Here is a 22,398-nt window from a genome sequence, read left to right on the forward strand (position 1 = left end):
GAACGCGCGTCATGCCACTAAAAAGTGTGCTCACCCCTGGTTAAAACAGTCAGTTTCCCGCAGTGTGCACTTGGCCGCAATTTAAAAATATGTAGATGCTCCCCCCTGTACGGTGTGAGGGTCCGCTATCCTCCCAGGGCTGCGACGGAACTGCACCCTCAATGGCCATATTTCGCACAAAGCACGTGGGCCTCCACTCTCCCTCGAACACATCTGCGTGTCCGCGGCTCACCAGACGGCCGAGGTCCCGGACAGCCTGAATTCTGCAATTACGCTTCCAGGGAACCTCAAATATCTAGTGGCATCTTCACTGAATGTGTTTAATTACCAAACACTCCACGTGCACCAAAGAGCACCACGGAGCAGGTGTGCGGGCCCCACCTATGCCATGGCAGCGCCTGCTCCCACGGAGCAGCTGCACAAAGCAACCCAGGCACAGCCAGAGCCCTGTGCCCTCCCCCAGGTCAGCATGAAGCAGTCCCGGCCCACGGGCGTCCACTGACCTCAGAGGTGCCCATCCAACGTAAAGGTACCTGCACCCTACCCCTGGGGGTCTTGCTTTTTGCTCAACCCTGCTTTTAAGCATGTGTGGTTGTAAGTTTGTGTGTTTATATATACACACACGTCACTTACTCATTTTTAACTGCAGCACAATGGTCTGCTGTAAGAATTCTCTGCCATATATGGATCCTTTCCCCAGGTGTGGGGCCACTGTGTTCCCCACCTCTTCTGCTCTTTACAAATCATGCCACAGACAAGCACCCTTACACACGTGTCCTTGACATGGGCAAAAATTTCTACAGGAAACACTCCTGCCAGGGAACCACCAGTTTGTATCACCATCTGCACATTAGCTAGGTCTTCCTGAAGTTTTGTTTTTTTGTTTCAAAACTTTCGTGCCACCAAACATTGAATAAGCAAAGAGCAAAGGGCCACCGAGAGGACCAGGACCATCTGTTATCCTAACAAGGGAGGGTGCTGGCTGACGTGGGAGTTGAAGCACACACACCATACACATCGGTGCCCTACAGGGCACTGTCCTCACAGGGACACGGCTGGCTCTACCCAGAATGGCTGGCACCCTCCCTAGGGAGACTACTGGTAGACCTCTTGCTGGTGTTTTGGTGTTGGGAGGCCCCAGATCACTCTGTCTGGGTTGGGAAGGGCGTACCTGGATGCATAAATTACCCAAAAATAAACTTCAAGCTTGTTTTTGCAGAAACCAGTCTTCAATTCCCACTTCATTTGCAGCATGCGTTTAAATACAATACCTGCATGCACATTCCTTCAGAAACACTTGTTTGATTTCTGAAGGGGCCCAAATGTTAAGTGTGTGTCTCCCTCGACGTAGGAATCTGGGGCGCAGAACGAGTCTGTTAGCTGAACCTGCAACAGTGCTCAGTGTGTGGCAGCGTCCAAACAGGGAGGAATGAATAAATTACCACGTGTTTTAACTCACCAGTTAGTACGCTGGATGTGGATTACAAGGACACGTCCTTTATTAGCCTGAGGACGTTTCCTTCTATTAGGAGCTTTTGACAGTGACTGAATCTTACCAAGTGCATTATAAGCATGCCTTGAGATGGGAGTAAGGTTTATGTCCATTAGTCTATTCCCGTGGAAAAGATGGTAAAAGAACCTGCTAGTGTTAAGGGATCCATAACCCCTGAGACAAATCTAAAGGGCCACGGTTGGCTTTTGCTTGTTTGTTGGGATACTGCTGGATTTTATCTCTTTACATTTTCACTAGGATGTTCAACATCACCCCTTTGGGTGAAGGGGGTTACAAGCTTCTACTGAGACCCTCAGGAGTGACCTGCTCCTGTCCTCTACTGTCCATTGGAACTGTGTGTAGAGCAGAGGAACTGCCTGTCACCTGATGGTTTAGCCACTCTGAGACGAGGACACGGGTCTCAGTGGGCTGTCTGGCACATCAGTTAAGCAATTAATTCTAGACCAGGAATCATTATGCATTCATATTTTCTACATCAGATGCAGTCCAAGTGTTGCAACTGAATGATACCAAGTTGTTTCCAGAATCCCTTCATGGCATTTATGAGTTTCTACTGATCCATTTTCCTTCCCTTCTTGCTTCTCTCTCCGTCCAATAACATCCTTTCTCCCCAACATTACCGGAGGCTTGTCTACTTTCATATTATTTTTAGAGAACTGTTCTTTCGTTATGCTGATAACTTTCTATTGTCTCTTTGTTTTCTGTTTATCACGTCTGCTGCTACCATTTTTTAAAAAAGATTTTTATTTATTTGACAGAGATCACAAGCAGGCAGAGAGGCAGGCAGAGAGAAAGGAGGAAGCAGGCTCCCTGCTCAGCAGAGCAGATACGGATACGGGGCTCGATCCCAGGACTCTGGGATCATGACCTGAGCCAAAGGCAGAGAGGCTTTAACCCACGGAGCCACCCAGGTGCCCCTACCATTTTTATTTTCTTCTATTTTCTCTGAGTTCCCTCTGCTAGTCTTTTATATAACGGAGTTAGATGCTGGCTCATTATTTTCCTATCTTCTGTTATTAACAAATGCCAATATCTACAATTCATTATTTTAAACTATCCCATAAAAACTTATGTAACGTTTTCACTATTATTCAAGTCAAATATTCTTAATTTCCATCCTGTGTTCAGTCTTATCCATGAGCTAGATATTAGTGTTATTTTTTTTAATATTCAAAATGTTTCCTTTTGTTGATTTTTTTTAAAATCAGAGACTGAGGCATGAACACTAATTCTTTGGCATTTACTCACAATTGCTTTGAGGAATGCTATATAACTTTTACAATATTCCAGGCGTTTGGAAAAAAAGCGCATTCTGAAACGATTAGCTTCAGGATTCTATACGGGATCTTTCCGTAGACAGTATACCGCGCTCTCCTGCAGTTCACTAATTCTACATCCAGTATCCACGACAGTGGGAGGAGCTTTCTTAAAACCTCCCACTCCGATCCCATACTTAACTACGGCCGATTACATCTCGGTCATGTTTTGCTTTATATGTTTGGAGACTGTCTTGTTAGGAGCACACAAGTTTAGAATGGTTACAGTTCTCTCTTGTGAAGGTCTCTATGCCTAACATTTTACAGACTAACATCCAGTATATGAGAGTAATACTGGCTGTTATATTTAGTTGGAACTGGCCTTGTATTTCTTTTTCCATCCATTTACTTACAAATGTTTTGTATCCGTATTCAGCTCTCATTAAAATCTGTGCCTAGCTCTGTGAATTTATCCAACCCAAGATCTGGGTTTTTTTCTTTTATGGCCAATTGAACTCAATTTATATTTACTATAAACAGCAGTATCCTCGGACTAGTTTTGCCATCTTTTCTCATACTATTCGCTGTCCTTTCTTATTTTACATTTTCTTGCTTTCTTGTTATTCTTCCTTTCTTATTTTATATTTTCTTGCTTCTTACAACCCAGACTCAGTTTTTCTCTACTGGGTTGGAAGTGAAATAACCTATTTCTATTCTCTTAGTGATTGCCCATAAATGCAGACCCAAACTATCACCGCAAGACATACACAATCATTATTCACACCCTCTTCCTGAGAAGCACACAGACGGCAGAAACGAGGGTCAGTCTGCCGCCTCCCCAGATGGCCGGTGCCCTGCCCAGGGCTTTAGCTGCACGCTGCAGCCACACTCGGGGATGGAACACTACCACTGGGCTGTCTTCCTCACTGCCTGCTTAGACTCGCTCACAAAGTCATTATTTGCTCTCTGTTCTCTCTGCAGCTCGTTAAGCTCAGTACCTTTTCCTTGACATGCAACATGAAATTGTTTTTAGAGTCTAGCAGTCAGTCTCCCCAATCTTTATCTGATATTGCCTTTGTTTCCCTCTTTTCTTACGCTCGTGTTTTGGAATTAGTGGACTGAGCTGTGCTCACGGTTTCAAGTGCATGTGCCAGGGTATGGATTCAGGCTGGACCTGGCTTTAACTTTGTATTTCTGCAATCTGAGAACCTACGTCGCTCTTTAATTCTGGAAAAGTTTTAGGACTCCTTTCTTCTATTTTCTCATTTAAATCATTTATTACATATATGCTGGCACTTTCCATGTTTTTACCTTTCCATCCCGACTTTTCACATCTTTAACCTTTCTGCTTCTTTATGTTAGTCAATCACCCTCATTAAAGGCCTATAATAGAAGCACACACACCTGTGTGCACAGACCAATAACCCACTGCATGGCACCAAGGAGACACTAGACAACGTACAAAACACGACCACGAAACACACGTGAGCCGCGCGTCTACAGACTGTGTGCAGGCTAACTAGTGCTTTTTTACACCCAGAGGGAAACACTGGTAACTGAACCCTCTAAAACTCGATCACAGACGATTCAAACCTGGTTCGGAGTCCGAATTCTCTCTTGGCACGTCATCATAAATGGCTTCCTCTGGATCTGGAATACAAAGAGGGGAACGTGAAAACCTGACCCGACTCACCAAGTACAGTTTACACTGTTAGGACCGCCCACAGTCCCCTATGAGGCTGTAATTACTCCGAAAGTCGGTTGGTAAGGGCTAATTCGTGAGACCCACGGGAGCACGACCATTGCTTTTGGGACAGGATGTTTTCTCAGGATGGAGGACGACCCGCTACTTGACCCAGCTGGGACACTCGCCGACAGGAAGTTTTGTGTTTTCCAGGCCAACACAGGCCATCATTTTGGGTCCATCCACACATCTCTATGTGGCCCTTTAAAAATGTTTTTAAGTTTGAGAAGTTGCTGTGATACGCAAAAAATGAAACGGTGGTGTGCACAGTTTCAGGAATGAAGGGAGGCTCAAGCGGGGCTCTGTTGAAAGGAAACTGAAAATAAACCGATCATTCCGGGATATTCGGAACCACTGGCTAGGAAAAGCAGGCTTCGGCCAAGGGTGCGAACGTTCGCCTGTTAGGATAAAATCTCTCCGACTGTATCATGGACCATCCATCTCCTCCGAAACTGTAACAAGTTGTCTTAGGAAGAAGTGAGGCTTCTCCACGGGCAAACTACTTGCTGTGCACCGTACAGGAGCACGTACAGGTCCCGTACAGGACAGCGGTGAAGCCGGAAATGCATTTACCTATCCGTGAGTGCGGCCGCACGTGGAAATTGACCATGCTACGGTGTTCCCGGCGGCTAGACAGCAACAAGAAAATGAGGTCGATACACAGAACCCCTCCTCTGACACTGAGCCATTATCACTTTCCGGGGGGATGCCGGGGGGAGGTAATTCAGGGTGGTCCTTATTCTCCTGCTGCTGCCAGGCCCCCCCATGATGGACATTTGCCTTCTTGCTGTCATATTAACTGACATCGTGATGAGCATTTCTACACTGTTAGAGAACGCAAGGGACGCGCATCCGCGGGCCCCAGAAACACCGCTGCGGGCTGTGTGAGCCCGCTTACGAGCAGGTTTGTTCTTGACGTCTGAGGTACACACCGCGAACGTATTCTCACGTACTTATGATTTCTCTAACGTTTTCTATTCTCTAGATTACTTTATCACAAAAATGCTGTATATACAGTACATAGAGTACAGGCGTGCGCCGTGTACGTGATCAGAAAGACTTCCCGTCAACAGGAGGCTATTAGGTGAAGTTTTGGGGGAATCAAATGTTATACCCAGATTCTTTTACTGTGGTAGAGCTTAGCGCACCTAACCTGTGCGTTATTCTAACTAGCTGCCTCTGATGTAATAAAACGAGTAACAGGGGAAAGTCAGACAAATTTTACTTCGGAAATAAATTCTCTAGAGAATTGGAAGATATTAATTTCATCCTGTAATGAACCCAATTTAGCAGCCCCTAGCAGAAGTTCAACAATGTCATAATTAAAACCAGAACAACACACTCTGGGAGATAATTTAATAATTAGGAGACGGTTAAGACAATTCTTCCCTGGAAGTTGATCATATAAAATAATGACAACAGAAATTAGTGAGCCAGTGAATAATAAAGAGATAATTAGAAAAGCCATCTTTACTTTTCTTTAAAAATTAAAAATCACACGTAGTTAAAAATAGCTCAGCTTTCTAAACCACACGTGGACCAGAAGATCTGGTCTGCCATCCAGACAGTGGGCTGGCTTACCCGGCCCCCCAGCCAACCACCCCCTTTTCAAAATGGTAGCACAAAAAAGCATCTTAGTGAGAATCCCGAGAAACCTATCTGGTTGATGTCCCATGGTGACTTGCTGACTATGGGCCCGGGTCAAAGCATCAGTCCCCAAACAGAGGACGGTCGTAACAAAACCCAGACACTGTGCGAGGAAGAAATAACGAGGAGCAACTCCATGCAGGGATGAGGTGAGCAGAGGGGTTCCACGGGAGGGAAAGGAGGGCTGCGGGGAGCCGGGGACAGCACCAGTCAGTACTTGGGGTAAATGAAGACGTTTCTAAAGTGTTCGACCCGAAGAGGCCACGGGAACAATCAGCCCAACCTGACAGACACACACCCCCGGGGGGCCCCGCCCGGCTCCTGGTGGTGTGGGTACCTACTCTCCATCCACGCGGTGTTGGCCGGGTCCGCAGCCCACCGGGCGAGGGCACTGTCCTCCTTGTGCGCCCGGTCGTCACTAAGAGAAAACAAACCACACAATCACAACAGTGGACACTCCCGTCATGAGGCCGCAGGCTGTCCCCAAGGGTACCCCTGCTTCCCCGTCTGTACCCCTTCGGTTTCCCCAGATAGCATCATGGGTGCCCTGGGCTGAGCCTCGTGTGTTCTGAGCTGCTGCCCGTGTGTTTCACGGTGTGACACGCCTGCCCACACCCGCAGTCCGGACCTGTCTGAAGGACCCAAGCTTGGGATTCCCACCGTGCCGTCCCGCTCCACTTTCTCAGGGCAGCTTGTAAAACCGACACTTAGAGTTAAGCCCTTAAAAAGCTAGTGACCTCTGTTCCACTCTCCTCTAGTAAGTGACAGGTGCTGGTGACCTTGCCCTGTATCTGCCGGGGCAGGGGACCCCCTGCCCCTAGCTCACATCCCCGGGCCCAGGACGTGTCAGGGATAGATCTGGTGACCCCACTGCCCTCGTGTGGGTGGCCCCAGCTGTGCCTTCCGTCAAAGTCACCCTGGGATTCTCAGTCCCCCAGACCAGTCACTGGGAGGCTGAGGGAGCTCCCACGGACACGTGCAGGAGGCTTCTGCCCCTCACTCAGCGGGTCCTGATCTGCCCGTCCCCAGTTTAACACCCCAGCTGCGGCTTCTCAACACAGAGCCCAAGTTCGAGCTTCCGTTCCGAGCTACTGATGATGCCTCTGGAGGCTCACCACTCGCACGGCACAGGACCCAGCACCACAGACAGAAGACGACGGGAAGCCCCTGCTCCAGAAGACCCTGGTGGTCTTCCGTTCCCTGCCAGGTCTTCTGTGAGATGCCGCACACGGTGCCAACTGGAAGGCCACACCAGTGACCGACGGGCCCTCATGACCCCGGGAACAGGTTAGCGGGAGAAAGCAACATCACACCCGCCACCAGAGGTGAACACTGCTCACGGCACACCTGGCGGTCTGCTCACCGCGCGGGGCCCCAGGGGCCAAGCCACGGGGTCTCACAGAGGGACGGGGTGTCATTTCGCAGGTGATGGAAGCCGTGGCAATGCTTTACTTGGAAGAAGGAATCAGGTTCCCTCCACAGATGGAGGGCCGCCTCGAGGAGAGGGCAGCTGTTGAGAACACCGACGCAGCTGCAATTCGGGTCTCGGGGCACGCGGTCTCGGGGGCATGCTGCAAACACACACTCAGCGCCGCGTAAAGCCCTTCACGGGAAGGGACAGACCCTGGAACACGGGGTCAGCACCCCGAGAACACGGGACGCGCTGGAGACCCTCCATATGGAAGAAAGAATCAGAGAGTTGATGCCACACTTCACAGTAAATGACAGAGATGGGGGGTGTCACCGCAGGACGGTCTCTTCCATTATCGTCATTTTTGTTTGCTAAAAGGTCTCGTGAACGGTTCGATGTTTGCAAGACCGAGAGGCGCGGGAGGACGCCCTGTGGGCGCTCGTGAGGCTAGAACTGGGTAAGTCCTGCACTCCATTGGAGAATTTGTCACACTAAAAGAAAATTCTTACACCTTTTACATCGAAAATTACATCAGAATAACATTAAGCAAAAAAAAAAAAAAAAGAAAATGGGAAGCAAATACAGATGATATTTTAACAATTCCTGAGTGTTTCCACATGTTTGAACAAGGCTGCGCTCTGGAGAACAGGTCAGGGTTAGCCTCTCAGTCATTTCACGCCCTTCTGGGTCAACTCATCGTCCTTCAGCAGACACGCTCCCAAAGTGAAGTTTACATCAGCAGGACAACGTGCCCCCCACGCGTCCTTCATCGTCCTCGGTCCTCACGAAGGGTCCTGGGCGCAGCGGGCAACGTTCGCGAGGTCACCCAGGTAGAGAGACCATGCAGGTGTGCATCTCTCTCCAGAGACCCCGCGCGTCGGGCGAGGAGTTCGCCTACTTCCGGAGGCCAGCCCGCTGCCCGAAAGGAAACGTCAAGTGAGTTGAGCACCACAGGCCAAGGCCAAGGACACCCGGCTGCGCGCGGGCAGGTTGCCCCAGACGGGAGCCTGCGCTCTCGCCGTCCGCTCTGCCGATGCCTGTGCGGACACTGGCTCACCTGCTCTCCCGTCTCGGATGCCCAGCACGCGCCGGGCACTCAGGAAATGCTGAGCAGAGGAAGATCCGAGTAACGAGGCTCAAAGTGAACAAACACGCACACCAGACACCAAACACAAACCAGTTAAGTTGGAAGACACGTCACCATGTGGTGAACGCCGCTCAGACGAAAGGGCCTTTCACTCATCCAAGGTTCCAGAAGACAAAGGAGGAGACTGCAAATCGATAGAAGGTTCCATACGACCGGAGATGTAACAATTAGAAACACACGCACGACCACCTAAGGGGCCCCAGTAAGTGAAGCAAAAATGCACAGAACTAAAGACCGAAAGAGGCTCACGAGGACAGCCGGGGACGTCACCCTGGCAGCCCAGGGCTGGGACCGCCGGGCCGGAGAGCCGTAAGCACACCTCGAATCAGCCAGACCCGACCACCATCGGAACATCACTCGGGCCTGTGGGCTGAACCACGAAATTCCTGGGAGAAAACACGGTGAGACGGCCGCACGGCGCTGACTTGCCGGCCCTTTGCTGGGCAGGACGCCAAAAGCACAGGCAATACGAAAGGGAAAAATAAAGTTAGACTTTATCAAAATCGAAAACTTTTGTACAAAGGAAAGTACCAAGAGAGTGAAAGGCAGCCCACAGAACGGGAGAAAACGTTCACAAATCACTGCCCAACAACGAATTAATGCTGAACAAATAAAGAACACTGACAACTCAACAACAAAAACCAGTTTGGAGATAAGTAAAGGACTTGAAGGCGTCTCCCCAAAGAAGACACACGAACGGACCAAAGGCATGCGGGGGGCCCCGTGTCATTGCTCATCAAGGAAATGCACATCAAAACCACCACGAGGACCTTTCCCACTCAGTAGTACGACTATACTCTTTACAACTGGAAAATCAGCTCCTGATCTTACGGAGAAGGCAGGACTCCATCGCTGACGGACATGCGACCGGCGCCGCCCCGCAGAAGAGGGCCGGCTGCACCGGAGATCAGGCCGTCCTGCCCCCAGGGGCAGAGCCGAAGGGCCGGGAGCCGGCACTCGGTTGCTCGGGCCCCAGTGCCCGCTTGACGAGGAAGGCAGCCCTGACGCATCCTGCAACACGGGGAGCCTTGCGAACGTGACCCAAAGGGAAACGAGCCCGACACGGGGACAACAGCCGTGAGTCGGACTCCAGGACGCAGCTGGATCACGCAAGCTCGTAGGCCAGCGCGGAACGGACGCTCTCTGGGGCCGGGACGGGAACGGTAATTACCGCCCAGCGGGGAGCTTCGGTCTGAGAAGATGAAAGACTCGGAAAGCAGACAGTAGTGACGCTTGTACGGCAGCGTGAACGCACAAGAGGCCGCGGGCCTGTAGACGTAAAATGGCAGAATACTACGTTTGCAGATTCTAACACAATTTGGGGACGGATGATACAATGTGCCAAAACCCACAGTAGTACATGCGACACAGGCGTGGTGCGTGGTTCCCCCAGCACGGCTGCCCGGCAACCGCCCATGGGCACACCGACCACGCGCCCAGCACCGTCCGTGCTAAGCCTTGGTAAACCTGGTCCTTCTCCCTGAAAACCCTTCGTCCAGCAGCAGAGGGGACACAGGAAATAAGAGTGAGGGCACAGAGCCGTCCGTTCTATCGCACGTGTGCTCGCGCAGGGGTCCCGAAACGGGAGGAGGAGCTCGCCAGGAAAAGGGGATTTGCCTGGGCATCTCACGCAGACAACAGCGTCTTGGAAGGCAAGTGGCAGGAAAGAGAGATCTACGATGAGATCAGTTTGGGGGACTCTGGATGCCAGGCGGGTCCGACGCCGTGAAAAGCCCCTCCCCCACAGGACACTGAGACCCTCTTTGACGCTAAAGCACCCGGAGCCCGAGGAGGGCCGCAGGCTCCTGGTCGACCTGCCTGTGCCCCCATACGGCCTGTCTCCCCAGAACACGAGGGACAGCTTGTGGGGTCCTTGCATCTCGGGAGCCCGGGTGACAGCAGGGGGCAGAGAAGACACAGCGAGCGGTCCCGGACCTGGGAGGGAGGGTCTCGGGCTGGGGGCGCGCCTGGCCGGTCCCCTCACAGCACCGAGGGCGGGCAGGCCAGCCCCTCGTACGGCTGCATTCCACATCTCAGGAAAGGGTCATGAACTCAGGGCACGGACGGAGGTTAGAAGAGGTACCTGCTTGCTGGATCCTCGGAACGTAAAGAAGTAAACTGGCCGTCTTCCGCGGCTTCCTGAGTTTCTGTAGGGAAGAAAAAACTCAGTGGGTTTAGGCTTAGGGTAAAATGCCCAGAAAGTGGATTTTTATCCTTAAAATGCTTTTATATTTTTTCAATAAGCTTATCTTACCAGAGAAATGATTCACTGACAGATTTAAAGGCTTTTCAGGTTTTAGATAAAATGTATTTAAAATAGGATTATAGGGGCGCCTGGGTGGCTCAGCGGGTTAAAGCCTCTGCCTTCGGCTCAGGTCATGATCCCAGGGTCCTGGGATCGAGCCCCACATCCGGCTCTCTGCTCCGCAGGGAGCCTGCTTCCTCCTCTCTCTCTGCCTGCCTCCCTGCCTACTTGTGATTTCTCTCTGTCAAATAAATAAAAAATATATATATATAAAAAAAAATAAAATTAAAATAAAATAAAATAAAATAGGATTATAGTAAAAAGCGATACACAAAGGCCGTCTGAAACAGCCGGGATTAGCAGTGCCCCAAAGAAATCGAGTTTGAGCGACAAAGAAATCTGTTTCCTCTCAGCCCTTAACTTCTGCGTGGGAATCTCCGACTGGGACTATTCATGGCGGCCTCCGCAGATCTCACGGGAGGAATTAATTCCACGGTGTCTGACAACAACCTCTCACGTCCTCATGCACGTGCGCACACGCTCACGCACACACACTCACGCACACACGTGCATGCACACACGTGGGCACACGCACACACAGAGTCCGTCACACGCGTCTCCACCGACAGCTGTTCTCACACCTCTGGGTCTGGCTTACCAAGAGGGTGATGAGCTCAGGACAAAAGGCCACGAGCGCACCTGAGGACGGGCGCTAACAGCCACACCAGGACACCGTCCACAAAACGCCTTTCAGAAAGAAGCGACGGTACGCTGCGGTCCACGAAAGCGGGGCACAGTGTACCTAGCGTGGAGACCTCAGCCATAAATGGTCCCCTGGTCCTGCTCATTACCAACAACTGCCCTTCCTCGGGGGTGGGACTCCCCAGCGGTGCAGCCGGAGCCACACGGACACGGACTCACCGTGTTCTCAAGGCCACCGAATGGTAGGCATCTGCCATGGACCACAGGTCAGGTCAGAGGCAGGGTCAGGATCTGAACTCAGCCCTACGCCCCTTCCAAACTCTGCTCTTTCCACCACACCATACGGCCCTGGAGAACGACCCCCAGGACCTCCCAAGAGACAAAGCTACCAAAGTGCTGAAGAAAGACATTAACTGGCAGCAATCACGCTGCGCACCACGATTGTGGCCCCGTGTCTGGGCCAAGGGCACAACTCCCCATCCCCAAATGCACACCACCCAAGCCTTGTCTCACTACCCACCCAAAATGACGTGTTCTTTCCCTGTGCTCCCCGTTTCAAGAAAGGAGACGCACCCGGTTTCCTGCGTGCTCAGACACGAGACCTTTGATGAGGAGAGGTCAGGAGAAGTAAGCATACTTGCAAGTTCTCTCTCTGGCCACACTAGCAGTTCATCTCTTATTGTTCTGGAAAGATCTGGAAGCTCATGCCAAGCAGCAGAGCACTGTGAGTTGCTGGCCATTGGAGGACCACTAGTGAACAGAAGGGGAACCTCAGAGGCTTTCTTCAGAATAGGTTTGGGCAGCAGGGAAGAGAAGGGATTCTGGCTGTTCCTGTTTCTGAGGGTCCAGATGGGGCAGCCTCCGTGCTAGGGGGCCTGAGCCCTGGCACAGCTAGGAGGCACCCCCAGGTCCATGGGAGAACCACAGGGTGCAAAGAGTTCAGAAGCTGGCCAGCTCACGGCAGGCCGGCAGCGCAGGTCCAGGCCTCGGACACCAGCCTCCCCCGAAGTCCAGGCTTTCCCATGACCCCAACGGAGAGTCTGGTGCACCTGTTTGTCTTTGAAGGCTCAAGAGACAATCAGACCTGTCTTCCTGGCTCTGGGGACTTACCACAGTGTTCGTTATGATAGGGCTTTATTAACAGCTCAAGAGGACGGCACAAAGAGCAGCCAAGGGTTTTTAAGTACGCTAAACTACTTAAGAATAAATTAGTATTTAATTATTAAAAATAACCAAACGATCTGAAAATAAGCAAATTAACATAAGAACATGTTCCTTAATCTTTTTTTGATTGCATCATCTACTTCCTTATTTTCAGATCGTTCTTAGTCTTTGGGCTACAAGATACAGACAGCATCGTGGATCGTGGTGAACTTCCGAGATCACTGCCAATGACACCAGGAAAACATGGGGGGAAACGTCAACCTTGAAAACCTCGTGCATTTCCCAGTGTAAATTCGAGATTCTCTTTAAAGATGCTGTGTCTCCACTGTGCATAACCGGGAAGGAAAGAACCCGTTTACTGAAACCTCACGTAATCCAAGTTACAATTCTGGGTCTGGGGGTGTCTCGTCCCTCAGAAGCCCTCTGCCTGGGTCCCCGTGGCATGTCCGGGACACAGAGCACAGTGTTTAGGGAGAGGAGAACTCAGCGGGCTGCGTTCACGGGTCCACTGTGCACAGAACACACCACACTTGCTGGGGGGACAGTGCCGGGCCTTCAGGAGCGCCTGGACACCTGTGCCCGCGGCAGGGGTGGCAGTGCCTGAGGCCTCAGCAGGTGCAGGGACAGCTCCGCCTTGGTCCGCTCTGGCGACTCTCGCTGAGCACCCAGCACCACGGCTCCTAGGGACAAGGCTAGTCCACGGCCCGCGGTGTGCAGAGAGGAGCAGGGGCACTACCTTCCTCGTGCGGGGGCTCGGCATGGACAGCGACGGGGCTGGAGTAGGCGGGCAGGAGCAGCGGCAGGCTGCAGGGCACGGCGTAGCCGCAGGGCACGGGCACCGAGTACCCGCTGGGCACGGGCTGGCTCCCGCCGTCGTCCTCCGCGTCCGCGTCCGGGGGCAAGGGCTGCTCGTCCTGGAAGGGCGCGATGTCGATCACGGAGTAGGGGTTGACTCTCGCTGGGGCCTGGAGGGCGGCGGCCTCTGCCGGGGCGTCTGTGTCCGTCCCCATCCCAACCTCACCTCCTGGAGGCAAACACACATGCATCAAGGTGGGGGCACCGCTGACCTGCCCCCCCGGGGCCCAGGCAACACTGGGCCATCCAGGAGACGCCCACAGCTGGGGTGCTGAGGGGCGCCCCCAACTCTGGGGCATCGGAGGGGCGGGCGCGCCCACGGGGCCTGGCAGCTCCCGGTGCGGCCTCCACTGTGAGACGAGCAAGCGAGAAGCCGCCTGAGCTCAGGGGGCCAGCGACGTGGAGGGGTTGCTGTGAGGGACGAAGACAGGAAGCCTCACCCCAGCCCGTCCCCCTGGTCGGGGAGTCCGAGCCGACGGCGCCCCCTCCGAGACCCAAGCGGATTTCCCTCACCCGACGGCGCTGACCCCGGACCCGTTCCACGTCCCCGCGGACTCGGCGCCAGGGCCGCTCTCGCCGGCCAACACCCCCAACGCCCCGCGCACATGGGGCAGGAGCAGAAACGAGGGACCCCAGCCAGAGCCAAACCTGTCTCTTGGGCTCATGCCCCAGAAGGGTCACGACCGTCCCACTCCCAGACACCCACGGCCCCCGCGCCCATCCCACCGGCCGTCGGGGCGAGGGAGCTGCCGGGCCGCGTGTGCCGGTGGCTGCCGGAAGCCCACCTGAGCCGGAGGGGGTGTCTGCGCCCGCGTTCCTGGCCGGGAGGGCGCCCACAGCCTGTCGGTCTGCTTCTGGAACCTCATCTCCACTGTCGAAATCGAACTGCTCCCCCTCGTCGTCCTCGTGGCCAGCGGACTCGCGCTTCGCCGCGCCGTCTGCAGGTCGGAAGAACAGGGTCAAGCCCAGAGGAAGGGAGAGGCGCTCGCTGTCAGTGGCAGGGGACATCGGGAGGCCAGGGCAGCAGGGCAAAGACGAAGGAGAGGGAAAATCTGGACACAGGGCGCCCACGACAGACGTCCAACGTCCTCACAGAATGGCCGTGGCTCCCGCCACACGGGTCCCCAGACCCCCCGTTCCGCCCACACAGCCACCTGCAAAGTACATCACCACCCAGAGGCAGGGGACCTTGCGCTCCCTGCGCACGTCAGGCCGCCCTCCGGCCCTCTGGCCACACGTCCCTGGCCGAGGGTGTGCGGGGCAGGGAGGAGGGGGCTCGGCCTCACGGATGTCACCAAGGGGGTCTCCGGTGGGCACTGGGACAGGCATCTGAGGCTGGCCATCTCGGGCCTTACCCGCGGGGTGAGGCCTGGACCCCCACGCTTGGCTCACAAAGCGGGGGGCAGGGGGACAGATGCCCAGGCAGCCCATGAGAGGTCACAGTGCCCAGGCTACGGAGCTGGGATAGGGGACAGAGCAGGACGTGCAGGGGACAGCATGGGAGAGAAGAACCTCTTCTTCCTTTCTGCACCCCAACACTGGGCACAAAGTCAGAACACGAAAAACCCCCGAACTGGACATCCTTAACCACCACCGTGCAACTCACTCGGTGACAACAAGACAGTTGGCTACTGTCTGGTGCTCAGACAAATCACAAAACACCAGAAAAAATCAGTCACTTTCCAGAGAGAAGCTTGGGCCGTTCAGGTTACGTTCACGCACACTCACGGGAGGGGCCCCCCTGCAGGACTGAGGGACCCCAGGCCCTAGAGGAATCTAGGGGGTTCCCTTATGAAGTAATGGGCACTAAGAGGAGGAAAACGTGACCTGCTGAGAGAGATGACTTGAAGGTCAGCACGAGCAGAAATCACTCATTCAGCAAGCAAACTAGCGCGCCCTAGAGCGACCGGGTTTGCTCTGAGCCGCTCAGGGGGCCTGAGGCACAGAGAGCTCCGGCTCCATGAGGCTGGGGAAGGATCTGCCAGGACAGGCACCCACTGCCCCAAGCTGGGTCCCTTCCAGATGGTTCCACCCTGACTTACCAGCCAAACAGCTGGTCAATATGCCCGACTGTTTCCCAAGGTGCCTGTGGGGAACGTAGGGATCTGAACGCAGTTATTTTAGAACTGAAGACACATGAACGGGATCAGAGGCCAGGGGAGGTGCGTCTTAGGGCTGAGGTAACGGAGACACAGGAACCTTGCCCTCCACACCTCTGTGCTGAAGCCCCAGGGCTCCCTTCCCTTCTCTGTCCCTGGGGCTGGGGTCCAGGTGGATTCCTGGGATGGCCTGGGGCCTTACAGATGGTGCTAACGGGGTCACCTCCAGTCAGCGGGGTGCGGGGTGAGGCCAGGCTGGGATGTCCCAGTGGGGGTGGTCTCCGCCCCTCCCGCTCTGTCCAGAGCCCCCCGAGTGCCCCTCAATCCCAGGTCAGGGCCTGGGTCAGCAACGGCGAGCAGCACGGGTGCCGAGCAGGCTACGGAAACAAGCTTCCACGCCCCTGAGCCGCTGAAGGACGCGGGCACCTGGAAGCTCCTGAGCTGGGGGGAGGGGGGACTGGGAGGGCGAGACAGTCCATATCAGGGTTTTAGGGTGGAGTCATTCCTCGGGAGGGAAGCTGGCAGACGTGTGTGGATGCAGGAGTCAGCCTAGAAACTTTTTCCAGCTGCGGCCTCACTGTCCAGATGAACCACTGATGGTCCAAAAGAAAAAGTGGCTTTAAATACCAGGTGTGTATTGTTTCCTTGAGTCTTTGGAACCAGCAACACACTCTAACGGGTCTTTCAGAGGAAACGCTTTCTTACTGGGGACGAGTAACGGAGAGCTCCGGCTGGCCCCTGCGAGGGGGCAGGCGGGAGGGACCTCTCCGCCAGAATGCCACGTCCGCGGCACACATGGGCCCGCCCAGCATTCTGGCACGTCACCCTCGCTGGCTAAAAGCAAGACAGTGGCAAATAGTGACATGGGATCAAGGACGGGCTTCAGAAAAATATGTCTTTAAAACGCGCGCTTCTGAGAGTGCACTGGTGACCCCGTGGCCGGTAAGTTGCCGGTATTTACCCGCGCCTTCTACTTCCTATATCCTCCAGCTCAGAAATTCGACCACGACAGTCTGCCTTGCGGAAATGGTCGGAGGCCATCGGAATACTTACCTGCATGTCTTACAATAGAAGACAGTCTCCAAATCAGGACACGTTTACGCAGTGCGTTACTACTGAAACCACTAAAATTATTGCGTTGAAGTTTATTCAGTAATTTGGAAAGAGGTTCCTGACACACTAATAGTGTTAACTGGCCCTTTCATACTCACTTAATAGGAAATAACAAAGGTTGGCGAGGGCTGGAGAACCGGAACCCCGGTGCGCCACCGGAGGGGACGTGAACTGGAGCAGCCGGTGTGCACACCGTCCGGGCCAAACACGGGCTCCCCCACAGCCCAGTACCTGCTTCTGGGTGGGGGTTCACGTGGAGGCGTTAAACACAAGCAGTCAAGCAGGCGCTTGTAGGCCCATGCAAGTGCGCGACCACACGTGCAAACATGCACCATGCAACCACACACGTGTAACCGCACGAGTCCAACTGTACAGCATGCCACTGTACACGCGTGACCAGGCGAATATTCAATCGCACACGTGTGCGACCACAACTGTAAGTGTACGCGAGTGTGCGTCACACGCGAGCAACCACGAGGCGAATATTCAATCGCACACGTGTGCGACCACAACTGTAAGTGTATGCGAGTGTGCATCACACGCGTGCAACCATGAGTGTGCAGCCATGTGTGTGCGACCGCACAAGTGTGCGATCACGAGTGTGCAACCACACACATGTAACCGTATGAGTGTGCACCCACTCCAAGCAGCATTATTCACGACAACGGAGAGATGGACACAACCCCAGAGTCCGTGGCCGGATGAAAGAGTAAATCAAATGTGGTCAACACAGACAACGGACACACTTGGTCTTGAAACAGACAACCCTGGCCTCTGCGACACGGACAGACCCGAGGCCACTGTACCAAGTGAAACACCACAGTCACCCAGGGGCGGCCACTGCGTGCCTCCACTCACAAGACGGCGGACACGCAGGCTGGGGAGGGCACAGGTGAGAGGCCACAGAGGACAGGCTTCGGCGTGGGCAGATGGACAGCTCTGGAGGCAGAGGGTGGTTGTGGACGCACAACGTGGCTGAACTTCACGCCGCTCAACGGGATACTGCATGACGCCGCAGGGGCACCTGGTGGGTACAGCTTACCACCACGCAATCCCTTCGCATGAAGACCAACCCAGGGCCCGTGCGCTCTTGGGCCGCCATGAAGGACCCACGTTCTCCTCTCTGCGCTCCTGTGTTTGGCAAACTTTCTACAACAAGGACACTTCTTGTCTGTTCCACGGCTGTTTCCAGCGTCAGCACACCTATGTGGCCGTCCGAATTCGCCGAGAATGTTAGTCCTCTGAGGTCTGTATTTAATCAAGACGTGGATACGGCTCACGCATGTCGTCCAAGTGAGCAGCGTTACAAGTAAAACCACCAGACACCGCCTGGGTTGGGGGTGGACAGAACCTGTCCCCGCGCACCGGTCGCGGTGGCTTACGTACCCCCCCCAACCATCTTCCGGTCGTACGGAGCGACGGGAAAACACTCGTGGTCTGGGTTTTGGCTTTATCAGTGAGCAGCCAGCTTATTCACAGGAACAAACTGTCACAACCTGTCTTGGGGCAATAAATCTCTTCAATGGAAAAACCAAAACTGACAACGTTTTCCAAATACAACTGTTCCCATCCCGTAGATTCCCGTTTGCCAGATCAACACGGCAGGGAAATGACAACCAACTACACACACGACCAGACAGGCCGGGCGTGGGGTGGCGGGGAGCAGATAGCCCCACTTAGCCACGTGAGAAATCACGCCACGCACACATCCCACTCCACGCGGCAGACTCAGAATCACAAGCTGGCTCTTCCCTTGGCCAGTGCTCTCCTTGGAAGGGATATTCTATTACGGGGGCATGTTAAGAATTAGATAAAATACACCTATGTGACCTGGAAAACACTGCTATTAAAAAAGCCTTGGGGTGCCTGGGTGGCTCATTGGGTTGAGCCTCTGCCTTTGGTCATGATCTCAGGGTCCTGGGATCGAGCCCCTCGTCGGGCTCTCTGCTCAGCGGGGAGCCTGCTTCCCCCTCTCTCTCTCTCTGCCTGCTTCTCTGCCTACTTGTGATCTGTGTCTGTCAAATAAATAAATAAAATCTTAAAAAAAAAAAAAAGCCTTATGACCTCTGACCCCATGGGCCTGAACCCCGGGCTCCCCCATGCAGGGAGAAAGGGATTCCTGTTTCACGTGCTCAGGAAGGGGAGTGAGTGGCAAAGAGCTTTTCTTACGACTGACCCACACTGACAGGTCACTGTCACCCACAGTCCACTGCTCCCGTCGTGCCCCTGATGGCTTTGGACAATGACTCGTGTCCACCATGACAGGGTCACACACAGGAGTCTCGCTGCCCTAAACCCTCCGTGTTCCACCTGCTCCTCTCTCCCCCACCACCCCTGCTGCCTCCCCACCACTGGGGAGACGGCTTCACGGGATGCTGGGGGATGTGTCCCCAAAGTCAACGCCCACGGGTCATCCGCATCTGCCCCTCCAGTCACTGGGCTGTTCCTCACTGCCGCATTGGGCATCAATGACGTTACACACTCCTGGCTTCCTCCCACCTGTCCAGCTGCTACTTTCTGCCGCTCCCTCTCGAGGACTGACTTGTGTCTCCCAAAACCCTCTGCTGAAGGCCAAGGCCCCGGTACTCCGAACACAGTCATGTGGAGGTCCCTACGGCGGGCCCTGGTGCCGTAGGACTGGGGTCCCCATAAGGAGAAGGGATCACGACACAGACACACATAGAGGGACAACACAGGAGGATACGGGGAGAGACGGCGTCTATGCGACAAGGAGGGAGGCCTCTGAGGAACCCGCCTTGCCCACCCCGGGACACTGGGCCTCCTGCCTCCGGGCTCTAAGGGACGACATTGTGGTCCTGTCCGCAGTAAGTGGCATGGCTGCGCAGGCAGGCCCCTCCTTGACGGACCCCTGCTTCTGCCCCCACGACGAGTGCTCCAGGGTAACCGACACGCTCCCCACAGGAGGCCAGGCCTGCTTGCAGCCCTTGGTCTTCATCGGCACAAAATCCACCGTCCACGTCAGACCTGCTGGAGCTCTAGAGTCACGTCCAAGGAGCTCCGCTTGGATTCCGGGAGGCCCTTCCGGCTCAGCCACTCCTCCGTCCCTCTCCATCCCTGCACACTCCCCCTGGGGTGAGGGGGCCACAGCAGGAACCTCAGGACCCCCCTAGGCCCCGGGCCACTGCAGGGCCATGAACCAACCCACAGAGGAGTCCCTTTGTTTTGGACTCTCCCCTTCCTGACCTCCGGCAACATTGCTGGTGTGTCCCCGGGCACCACCCAGGGTCCCGCCCACAGCCCTCCAGGCAGAGGAGCCGGGCCTGGGCCTGACTCAGACCCCGTGCCAGGCTGGCCCTCTGGTCAACGCCCTGACAAGACAACGATCTCGTCAGCAAGCACAGCACCAGGGATGCGGTCTGACCTGTGACCGCCCTCCTCCCACAACTGAGGCCTCCGCATCCATCTAGCAGCAAACTGCACCCTGGGGCCGGCGCACTTCCAAGGAATCGAGAGTTCACACTGGATCTCTCAGATCAAAAAGATCTCAGTGTCTTCCCAAACTGCAACAAAAGCTAAGTCACTATGGGCTACAATGTTACATTTCCCACTGGGACTTTGAGTCCGGAGCAGAGACAGTGAGGGAAACACCCCGTCTCCCGCCCAGGCCGGCCACCCTCTGCTCCTGGAATGCATCGGTCTACACAGCTGACACAGAGCCTGGGCTCAGGACGGGCTGGCTCGGTCGCTCATCTCTCAGGGGACCGGGAGCTCCAGGGCTCAGGGACACACAGACGCCCCTCCCAGGTCGTCCCCTCTTTGAGCAGACAGCCCTCAAGGGCTGCTGAAAACGCACCAACAGGTCTGAAAGCCACGCCATGGAGGAACTAAGACATTGAGGGAAAAAAATAGGAGAATATTCATTTTTAAGTTCAGAGATAAAGGCGACACATTTTGTCCCTGGGGCCAGTAAGACCACATCTACTGTAACACAAAACCTTAATCCAAGATAAGATGTTTCTCTCATTTCGAAAGAAGGCTATTTGTGCTCTATTTCTTACTATTATTAGAAAAAAAAAAAAAAGAGCTTTGCAAAGCAGCAGGCGCAAACAGCTCCCCCAACAAGGGGCCATTCACGGCCACCGTCCTTGTCGGCCTCCTCCTGGCTCCGGACATCCCTGGGGTGGCGGCTGCGTGTGCACAGCGGTGTCCCCAGAACAATGCCACCATCACAGGCCACCGCCCCGCTGCCCTTCTCACACAGCTTCTGTTCGTGTCCTGTTGGAGCCCCGACCCGTCGTGGGCAGGTGCTTGCCACCCAGCTGTGGGTGAGGTCACGTTCCTCTGGCAACGGGACAACGAGGGCTCCTCCTTCCCTGCCATGGGGCGGGGCGGAGGGGGTTGCTATGAGTTCTGGGAAGGCATCAGGAGACCACGATGCCTCCCAAGAGGCTCTCAAGGCCCGAGTTGCACAGCCAGCACAGGAGAAGGGACGGACAGGCTCTGGCCCCACATGGGTTCCTCCCAGACTCTGGCTCACTGCCCCTCCGGTCCTATAGCCTCCAGCCTCCTGGCATGGCGGGGACATGCACGTCTGTCTAGGGCACATGTCAAGGGAAGTCCTGGGGGACGGGAGCCCCGAGCAGACTGTGGCCTGCGAGCTGGGAGCGACAGCACCAGGCCCTGCGCTGCCACGCCACGGTCTCTGTAGTCTGGCCAGGGCCCAGGATGGGCCCCCTCCCTCGCCGTCCTCACATACAGAGCAGCCAGGCCGAAAAGGTCCCCGCTGTCCCTGAGCGAGCCGAGCACGAAAGGAGGCAGACCTGGTAGCCATCCTGCTGCTCCACTCGCGGACGCCTGGGGCGGCGAGGAGCCTGCCTGTGCTCTCTCAGTTAGGAGGTCCGCCTGTCCTCATCCCCACGTGGGTCTGCGATGGGTCGGTCGGACCTCACAGGACTCCGGGCAGGCGCTTGCCCCGAGGGGGTGCCAGGGCCCAGCAGGAGGCTCAGACAGGTCACCCCAAGGTAAGGGAGGGGCACTGGGCGGGCAGGGGCCCAGAGTTCCACCTCCTTGGGACATGTGGCCAGACCCTCCCCTTTCCCCCGAGGGCCCCCCACGTCGGAAGGGGCCCTGCGAGACGACCGTTACCTTCAGGAGCTGGGGCGGGCGGCTCTGGCCGGTCCATGGTGGAGCTGGGAAACCTCGGTCCTTGGACCCCTGTGGGAGGAAAGACACCACAGTCACCACAGGTGAAGGGCTGACGTCAGCCCCAGTCACGGTGCTCACCGAAGGGCCAGCACCCACCCCCGAGGGACGGCCACTCGCCCCCGAAATCATGGCTGTGAGCATGCAGAGTCCCCGGGGGCCTGATCTCCCCAGGGTCGCAGCCAGGAGTTCCCTCGGCACCCGGGCTCGCTGGCGGATCCCTCCCAGCCCGGCACGAGGGTCCAGGGGAGAAGGGAGCCTGGGGCCGACGGCTGCCCCTTCTCTTCCTTCAGCTTTGGCTTCGAGTCAACAACTCGCTGCCCAGGACCGCCAACCAGG

General features: G+C 55.2%; 1 protein-coding gene across 7 annotated transcripts in view; it reads right to left on the reverse strand.

Moving 5' to 3' along the window:
* The window catches only part of ARHGEF10 (Rho guanine nucleotide exchange factor 10), a 93,773-nt gene that overhangs the window by 53,872 nt on the left and 17,503 nt on the right, over positions 1 to 22,398 (reverse strand). For all 7 annotated transcript variants that reach the window (XM_045991642.1, XM_045991635.1, XM_045991607.1 and 4 more), the window contains 6 exons: positions 22,003 to 22,071; positions 14,470 to 14,622; positions 13,566 to 13,853; positions 10,802 to 10,865; positions 6,502 to 6,578; positions 4,363 to 4,419 (listed from right to left, as the gene is read on the reverse strand). In XM_045991642.1, coding sequence (XP_045847598.1) covers positions 4,363 to 4,419; positions 6,502 to 6,578; positions 10,802 to 10,865; positions 13,566 to 13,853; positions 14,470 to 14,622; positions 22,003 to 22,039 — 676 coding nt within the window. In that variant the 5' untranslated portion in view covers positions 22,040 to 22,071. The remainder of the gene's footprint in view (positions 1 to 4,362; positions 4,420 to 6,501; positions 6,579 to 10,801; positions 10,866 to 13,565; positions 13,854 to 14,469; positions 14,623 to 22,002; positions 22,072 to 22,398) is intronic.

The sequence above is a fragment of the Meles meles genome, chromosome 2 (genome assembly GCF_922984935.1).
Source record: "Meles meles chromosome 2, mMelMel3.1 paternal haplotype, whole genome shotgun sequence".
NCBI classification, from domain to species: domain Eukaryota; kingdom Metazoa; phylum Chordata; class Mammalia; order Carnivora; family Mustelidae; genus Meles; species Meles meles.